Source organism: Anser cygnoides, chromosome 4 (genome assembly GCF_040182565.1).
Source record: "Anser cygnoides isolate HZ-2024a breed goose chromosome 4, Taihu_goose_T2T_genome, whole genome shotgun sequence".
In the NCBI taxonomy this organism is placed as follows: Eukaryota; Metazoa; Chordata; class Aves; order Anseriformes; family Anatidae; genus Anser; species Anser cygnoides.
Window position 1 is genome coordinate 13,822,219 of NC_089876.1, and position 9,189 is coordinate 13,831,407.

The 9,189-nt window shown below is 49.5% G+C and overlaps 1 protein-coding gene across 1 annotated transcript; it reads left to right on the plus strand.

Annotated features, from left to right (window-relative positions):
• The first annotated feature begins 6,568 nt into the window (after positions 1-6,568).
• DRD5 (dopamine receptor D5) lies at positions 6,569-8,952 on the plus strand. The gene has a single exon (XM_013176840.3). It carries the CDS (start codon positions 6,829-6,831, stop codon positions 8,293-8,295), a length of 1,467 nt encoding a protein of 488 aa, XP_013032294.2. The 5' UTR covers positions 6,569-6,828; the 3' UTR covers positions 8,296-8,952.
• Positions 8,953-9,189: the final 237 nt, after the last annotated feature.

Genomic DNA, 9,189 nt, shown 5'->3' on the forward strand with positions numbered 1-9,189 from the left:
TAAAAAATTAAATCTTGAAATGGTCAGTATTAGAAAATTTAGATAGCTTTTTCATCTTAATAATTTTCTCAGGACAGATGCTCACCTTGGATGTGGCTGTGTATGCACAGAGAAAACAAATAATGTACCCAAATTGTATGACTGCATAAATCAGTTTGCCTTCTTTTTTCTTTATCTTGCTTCAGATCCCACTGATCTTTAGTAGTTTTTCATCATGTGAGGCCCTCTTGTATTAGCTTCAACCCTGAAAAAATATAGATACTAACTTTTAGTATATAATTATGAATATTCAAAGATACAAGATAATATTTTATGAGACAGAAGCCACAAAATGAACTAAGTCAGTCCACCAGGAAATCATATTTACAAAAGTCATATTTCCTTTGTTTTTGGTTGTGACTAATATTCAACTTCCATCTTTCACCATTGGTTTAAATTGTCAGGCATAGTATGAATAAAAAAAAAAAAAGGAAAAAAAGGAAATCTGTGGAAATTGCTTCTGGTAACATCAATTACTTCATGATTTCAACCACAGAATGATCAACAGCTTATGTAGGAACCATATCACACTCATTACAGAAGAAAAAGAATCAACAGAGATACTGGGAGGGCTGTTTATTCTCTTACATGGTTAATTAATACTATCCATCACAGTCTGAAGTCAACAAAAAAAACTTAAATGGGTTTTAAGGCCAGAAGGTAGAACTGCAATAATCTGAAATTGCTTTCCTCCCAACACAGACTACAGTATCCTGCCTGGTCCCATCTGAAGCAGGATGGAGCTGGGAGGGGAGCTGAGGCACTGTCTTTAAGAAATGCATTCAGCCTTGAGTTTCAGACCTCAAACGATGGCAAATCCATTACAACCCTGAATCAATTTTATCAGCCATTAGTTGTCCTCACTGTTAAAAATACACATTTTGTCTATATCCTGATTTCTCATAGATTCAGTTCCTAGTCTCTGCAGTTTTTATAACTTTACCTGAAAGAATAAAAGTTGTATTTTACGAGAAAACCTCTTCCCCTGGCAGATCTTCCCAGCTGGTTCTAACCCTTCTGGTGTCCTCTGTTCAGCTAAAAAAGTTTCCTAGATAAAATTCCTGTAACTCCTGTCTGATCATTTTCCAATTGCTCATATTTATATAGATATTATTTGAAACAAGAACAGCAGAAGCAGACCGAGTCTGAAAGGACTATTTTGTGCTGAATAAATTGATACCAGTTCTCTCCTCTTCCTTCCTTCCTCAATATTTTTGTGTTCCTATATATATATATACGCATGCACCTTTGTCTATCCCTGTGCAGTAAAGCATTTCAGCTTCAGTGAGTGAAACTGATGGAGCCTAAGCATACGTTCAAACATGCTACTAAATATAGCTCCACTTCAGCTTGCTTCTAAAGTTAAGAACACGTCCAGCTACCTTGTTAAAAGGGCCTAATGTGCAGTGACTTCCAGTCACGTCCACCTTTACCTCTTCTTCCCCGTTTTGAGACCTAACTGTAATGGGAGCGCTTTGTTGGGATGCTTTTATCGCCTAACCCTCAGCAGGATGTCTGTGTCTACAGATTTTAACATCCTTTGGGCTTTAATTATTTTTTATCCCTTCACATTGAGTACCTCTTTGGCTAGAATGTGCGACTTTGGGAATGTAAAATAAATAAATAAATAAATAAATGCATTTCTATAGAAAGATGATGGAATACAGTGCACCCTCAGCAAGTTTGTGGATGACACTAAACTGGGAGGGGTAGCTGGTAGAGCAGAGGGCTGTGCTGCCATCCAGAGGGACCTGGACAGACTGGAGAGGTGGGCTGGGGGAACCTCATGAAGTTCACCAAAGGCAAGTGCAGGGTCCTGCACTTGGGGAGGAATAACCCCAGGCACCAGTACAGGCTGGGGGCCGGCCTCCTGGAAAGCAGCTCTGTGGAGAAGGACCCGGGGATCCTGGTGGACAGCAGGTTAACTGTGAGCCAGCCATGGGCCCTTGTGGCCAACAAGGCCAATGGTGCCCTGGGGTGCATTAGGGCCAGCGTTGCCAGCAGCAGAGGGAAGTGACCCTGCCCCTCTCCTCAGCCCAGGTGAGGCCTCACCTGGAGCACTGCATCCAGTTCTGGGCTCCCCAGTACCAGAGGGACATGGAGCTGCTGGACAGAGCCCAGCTGAGGGCTACAAAGATGATCAGGGTACTGGAACATCTCCCATATGAGGAGAGACTGAGAGCTGGGCCTGCTTAGCTGGGAAAAGAGAAGACTGAGAGGGGATCTTATCAGTGTGTACAAATATCCTTCTATGACCAAGTGACGCGCTTGGTGGATGAGGGAAAGGCTGTGGATGTGGTTTACCTTGACCTCAGTAAGGCTTTTGACACAGTTCCCCACAACATTCTCCTCAAGAAACTGGCTGCTCGGGGCTTGGACTGGCGTACGCTTCGCTGGGTTAGAAACTGGCTGGATGGCCAGGCCCAGAGAGTTGTGGTGAATGGAGTCAAATCTGGTTGGAGGCCGGTCACTAGTGGAGTCCCCCAGGGCTCGGTACTGGGGCCGGTCCTCTTTAATATCTTTATCGATGATCTGGATGAGGGCGTCCAGTGCACCCTCAGTAAGTTTGCAGATGACACCAAGCTAAGTGCGTGTGTCGATCTGCTCGAGGGCAGGAAGGCTCTGCAGGAGGATCTGGATAGGCTGGAGCGATGGGCTGAGGTCAACTGCATGAAGTTCAACAAGGCCAAGTGCCGGGTCCTGCACCTGGGGCGCAACAACCCCAAGCAGAGCTACAGGCTGGGAGATGAGTGGCTGGAAAGCTGCCTGACCAAGAAGGACCTGGGAGTATTGGTTGATAGTCGGCTGAATATGAGCCAGCAGTGTGCTCAGGTGGCCAAGAAGGCCAACAGCATCCTGGCCTGTATAAGAAGCAGTGTGGCCAGCAGGTCTAGGGAAGTGATTGTGCCCCTGTACTCGGCTCTGGTGAGGCCGCACCTTGAGTACTGTGTTCAGTTTTGGGCCCCTCACTACAGGAAGGACATGGACGTGCTCGAGCGAGTCCAGAGAAGGGCGACCAAGCTGGTGAGGGGTCTGGAGAACAAGTCTTACGAGGAGCGGCTGAGGGAGCTGGGCTTGTTCAGCCTGGAGAAGAGGAGGCTCAGGGGCGACCTTATCGCTCTCTACAGTTACCTTAAAGGAGGCTGTAGAGAGGTGGGGGTTGGTCTGTTCTCCCACGTGCCTGGTGACAGGACGAGGGGGAATGGGTGAAAGTTGCGACAGGGGAGTTTTAGGTTGGAGGTTAGGAAGTACTTCTTTACCGAAAGGGTTATTAAGCATTGGAACGGGCTGCCCAGGGAGGTGGTGGAGTCACCATCCCTGGAGGTCTTTAAAAGACGTTTAGATGTAGAGCTTAGCGATATGGTTTAGTGGAGTACTTAGTGTTAGGTCGGAGGTTGGACTCGATGATCTTGAGGTCTCTTCCAACCTAGAAATCTGTGATACTGTGTAATATCTGAGGGGAGGGTGGCAAGAAGATGGGGCCGGACTACTTTCAGTGGTGCCCAGGGACACGACAAGGGGCAGTGGAGTTTCTGGATGAATAGGAGAAAGCACTTCTTTACTGTGAGGTGACAGAGCGCTGGCACAGGCTGCCCAGAGAGGCTGCGGGGTCTCCTTCTCTGGAGATACTCAAAACCCGCCTGGATGTCATCCTGTGCGACGTGCTCTGGGTGACCCTGCATGGCAGGGGGTTGGCCCAGAAGATCTCCAGAGGTCCCTTCCCACCTCGGCCAGTCTGTGACCGTTCTGTGAGAACAGCGGGTTTGTGTTTTGAAATGGAACTGGACTGTGTTGCAATAAAAGGAAAGAGAGCTAGTAAAACATACATCTCCAAAATCAGGAACTGTAAAGACTTTTTTTCCCTCCGAAACCTTGCAATAGCAGTTAAATTCAGTTACTTCCAATCTGCCAGCTGTGAGAGACAAGCGCAATTTTAACAGGTGAATAAAAAAAGAGAGAGAGAGAGAGAGAGAGAGAAACAAGACAGAGCTCTGAAGAAAAAGCACAAATGCCATTACAAAGATGATTTCAGGATAAAAAAAAAAAAAAAAAAAAAAACACCCCAAATCTCTCAGCAAGTGACAGCTGTGGTTTTAATGGACTATTAATAAAATGAGATTTATATGCAAACTGCCTACAGAAAGTAAAAAAAAAAAAAAAAAAAGATGCTAGTAACCTATAAATGCTAAAGGCTTTTATCCCAGTCCCCCAAAATATTGATGGAATGGGTGGAATACTGTGACATACCACAAACATCCCCATTATACGATTGCTGCTGTGGCGCTTTGAATGATCTGCCTCAAGCGCTGCAGGAAAGCCGCTGGTCCCATCTCTCCCTCCTGCCCCCCTGCCACACCCCCTGAGCTCACTAGCACGGGGCTGTAAGCCTCACCACAAACCTGTACCTTTTTCTACTACCACTGAAGATATTACTGAATGCCTGAGCATTCCTGTGACTTGAAATAAGTTCTGAGTGTGCATGAAATGCTGCATCAACATTGAAAACTGTATCTCCAGTGCACCTACAGATTCAGGCACGTCTCTGGTTGATGAAACTTCCCTCAGCTCAGCACTAGGTCTCTTTCCATAGGTACCTCTGTGAACTTCAGTTCACAGCAGATGAAATGCAAGAACATTTGCTAGAGATGAAATATGTGAGAGCATTATATGCTCTGAATTCTCAGTTACACAGGAGCCAGACACATCCAAATGCCATACTTGGCTGCTAAGAGATACTTTGAAAACTCCTCCCTACTTCAGGTCAGTCTCTTGCAGACAGTGCTGCGTAAAGCAGAATCAAATTTTGTTCTTCGGATGCCTGACAAATGCGCTCAAGCAATTTTTGCTTCGATGGGTTAAGGCACCTTTCCCAGCTGCTCACACCTCCCCGCTGCATGACCCCAGCACAGGCAGCAGAGCTGGATGAAGGAGATGAAGCAGACGCATGCCTGCACCTCTGCCGCTCCCAGCCGCCTCAAACGCCAGCGCTGATTTGTACCGAGCCGCCGGCGTGTGCCTGCTGCTGCCGAGCTCTGGGCACCTTACGTTATTATTAGACTACGGGTATTACTATGCACAATTATAGCTACCTGAATGTTTATTTAAACATATAGCACATACTGACTGCGAGTAAATGCATGCATATATGTGTTACATAAACTGTGTCAGTGCATTTACATGTCTATGCACATCTCTGCATTGGTGAAGCAATGCATACATGCTAAATAAGCACATCATATGATTGTGGTGTGTTTTTTTATTACATAAAATATCCATATTTCTGGACCAGCGGCTTCTGCGTGTACGTGCACAAGTGCCAGTGGAATTTGGTCCTTCACTTATATAAATTGTAGGAGGCACTGCTTAGGAAAGCAGAGTTTGTGTGAGCAACACATTGCCTCAGCATCCCTGCTTTAGTCATGCTGTTTAGAATTCAGTGGTGACAAAAGCTATAGTCTCCCTTCAATATTAAATATAACTCTGCTTAAATGTGGAAAAGTAGTGCCAATTTCTTAAGCGGGAGCTGAAGCTCAGCTCCATTTTTTCCTCTGACAATTTTAGAAAATTGCCTAAAAGGTTGCAGAGTTGATTCTGTTGACTCTGTATTTAGTAACACTAACGCTGTATCCTCCCTCATGCCGCTTTAGATCCAGCAAGGCACAGTAAGTCTTGCCCACCTGCCTGGAGCTGGATAGCTCCTGAGAGTGGCTTTCTCAGCCCTTTTAGTGCCAAAACAGCACGTTGAATCAAGAACAGATTTGATCTCTGTAAAAGATATTTTAAAAAAATAGGTTTGGGAGAAACTAAGTCTGTAGTATTTTAATCGAAAATCGCTGAGGCATGTCGTCTGAAACGTAGGTGTAAATTAGTGCACGGTGAGTCCCACCGCACAGCGCTCACACCTGGGCTGCCAGAGGTCCCAACTCCGTTTTCTGGCTTTTACGCACGGTTGATCCCATGGAAGGGCTGAGCCGAGGGAGAATCCGATGTCGTTTGCCGGCTTTCCTGCCTGCGATAGATCCCGGTGGGAACCTCTCGCGGCAGTGACCGAGCTGGGCTCCATCTCCCATCCTTGCGGGGGGCAAACGCGGCCGTCCCGCTGCCCCCCAGCTTCCACCAGCCCCGGGGGCGAGGGGGGCACTGCCCCGCTCCCCTCCGTGGGACGAGGGGGACTTTCCGTCCAAAGTGTCCCCGGCGGGGCTGTTCTCGGCGCAGAGATGGCCAGGACGTCTCTTTTGGGCAGGGACGCGGGTATGTATGGGTGTATGGGGGGGGAGGGAGCGGCGCGGGGCATCCCCCCCGTCCTCTCCATCCCGTTCTCCCCGCTCCCCTCCGGCCGGGACGGGGCGTCCCCGGCATCGAGCATGCTCAGAGGGCGGCGGGGGCGGGCGGCCCGGCCCGGGGAGGGGGCGGCGGGGAGCAGGAGGGGGGGGGACGCAGCTCGGCGGAGCTCCCCGATCGCAGCCGGCGGCCCGGGCGGGCGCCACCTCGGGCGGCGGAGCGCGGAGCCGCCCGGCGGGGAGCGGGGGAACCGGGCAGGGGGCAACCGGGCAGGGGGCAACCGGGCAGGGGGCAGCCGGGCGGGGGGCAGCCGGGCGGGGGGCTCCCGAGAAGGAGAATAGCAAACGGAGCCGCGAAGAGCGGGCATGGGGAGGCGCTGAGCCCGCGGAGGGCAGCCGGGGGGCGGCGGGGCGGGGGGCAGCGGCCCTATGGGGCTGGGGCGGCGCTGGCTGCTCGGTGCTCCCCGGCCTCCGCCGCCCCGCCGCCGGGAACCGGGAGCCGCCAGCCATGCTGCGGGGCGGCCGGAGCCCGCTGCAGCCCGCGGCGGGGTCCCCCGGAGGGGTCCGGGGGTCGTCGTCGGGAGCCCCCGGGGCGGCGCAGGTAGCGGCGGGCAGTTTGCTCGCTCTGCTCATCCTCTGGACGCTGTTTGGGAACGTGTTGGTGTGCGCTGCCATCGTCCGCTACAGGCACCTGAGGAGCAAGGTCACCAACATCTTCATCGTGTCCCTGGCCGTGTCGGACCTGCTGGTGGCTCTGCTCGTCATGCCCTGGAAGGCGGTGGCGGAGGTGGCCGGGTATTGGCCCTTCGGGGCTTTCTGCAACGTCTGGGTGGCCTTCGATATTATGTGCTCCACGGCCTCCATCCTCAACCTGTGCGTGATTAGCGTGGACAGGTACTGGGCGATCTCGAGCCCGTTCCGCTATGAGAGGAAGATGACCCAGCGGCTGGCTCTGGTGATGATCGGTGTGGCGTGGGCTCTGTCTGTGCTCATCTCCTTCATCCCCGTCCAGCTCAACTGGCACAAAGGTGGGGATGCTGCTGCCGTGGCTGTCGGGGATATCGGAGATGGGTTTGGCGCTGGTTGGGCAGCAGCGGGTGCTGTCACCACCTGGGCGGAAGACTTGAGCACCACGTGGGTGGCATTAGCAGCAATGACACCCTCCGATGGGACCTCTGGCAGCAACGATACCCTCTCTGGACCATCAGAGAGCTGTGACTCCAGCCTCAACAGGACTTATGCTATTTCCTCCTCCTTGATCAGTTTTTACATCCCCGTGGCTATCATGATAGTTACCTACACTCGGATCTACCGCATTGCCCAGGTGCAGATCCGTCGGATCTCTTCCCTGGAGAGGGCAGCCGAGCACGCGCAGAGCTGCCGGAGCAACCATGTTGACTGCCACCATCACACAAGCCTCAAGTCCTCCATCAGGAAAGAAACCAAAGTGTTGAAGACTCTCTCCGTCATCATGGGCGTCTTTGTCTGCTGCTGGTTGCCGTTCTTCATTTTGAACTGCATAGTTCCCTTCTGCGAGAGCCCACCAAGTGACCCCCATGCAGGCCTTCCCTGCGTCAGCGAGACCACCTTTAATATCTTCGTCTGGTTTGGTTGGGCCAACTCTTCTCTCAACCCCATCATCTATGCCTTCAATGCTGACTTTAGAAAGGTCTTCTCCAACCTCCTGGGATGCAGCCAGTTTTGCTCTAGTACTCCAGTGGAGACCGTTAATATAAGCAATGAGCTTATCTCTTACAACCAGGACACCCTTTTCCACAAGGAGATAGTGACTGCTTATGTTAACATGATCCCAAATGTGGTTGACTGTGAGGAGAATCGCGAGGACCCTTTTGATAGGATGTCCCAGATCTCCCCTGACCCTGAGGTTGCCACTGACTCTGTCTGTGAGCTGGACTGCGAGGGAGAGATTTCACTAGGCAAAATAACACCTTTTACTCCAAATGGTTTACATTAAATTGCATCCTGTCCCGGCCAGTTCTGCTTGGATTATACAACAAAATATTAGCACTGAATGGAAAAACCCGCTCGATTTTATGCTGTAGTTTGGTCAGTCACTTCATGCTAAACTCACTTGTACGTGTAGCACTTTGCAGGATGTAGACACTGTCACACAGGGAGCTGACAGAACAAACTTCATGCAGCACTTCCCCAGCCCAAGAGAGGACTAGGTGGGCTCGTTGATTAGCTGTGGTGAGGTATCGTGGTTTAATTGCAGTCAGTTTGTGTTTATAACGTGTTTGCAAATGAAAGTTGCCATCATCAGTGCTAAGTATTACAACTTTTAAAAACAGGGACAGATGTTGGGGCTGGCATAGATATTGAATAGGAAAAAAAGTCTAGACTGTTCATTTGTTCAGGTCTTATATTTCATTTCTCTTTGGGTTTGTTTCTTTGTTTATTTTTCTTTGAAGATAGAAATAGTGAGGTGGTGATTTGGATGATTATTTAAATGCGTGTTTCTGCCAAAACAGTTTATGTGAAATCCATGTTCTCCTAGGCGGCGTTGTTGCCTATGATATCCTTGCCATGTTCCCAGATGAATAAATAAAAGTTACATTGATCAAGGGGTTATTATCTTTCATTTATCACCCTGAAAGGTTTACAACCAGTATTCAAACTTCAGCATTTCTCTTTGAATGGTTAGAATGACTAACTACCAAACCCTATTATTTTAAAAGCAAAATAGTCTGCACAGAAATACAATTTTTGAATAGAAGGAAGGCTCATAGGAATGATTGACTTAAATGAGCTCTTTTATATGGCTCTACTCACAGCTAGATTTATGTCTATTTTTCTTCTTAGTATAACTGATACTGTCCCTATTTATGATTTCCTTTCTGCAGCTAAG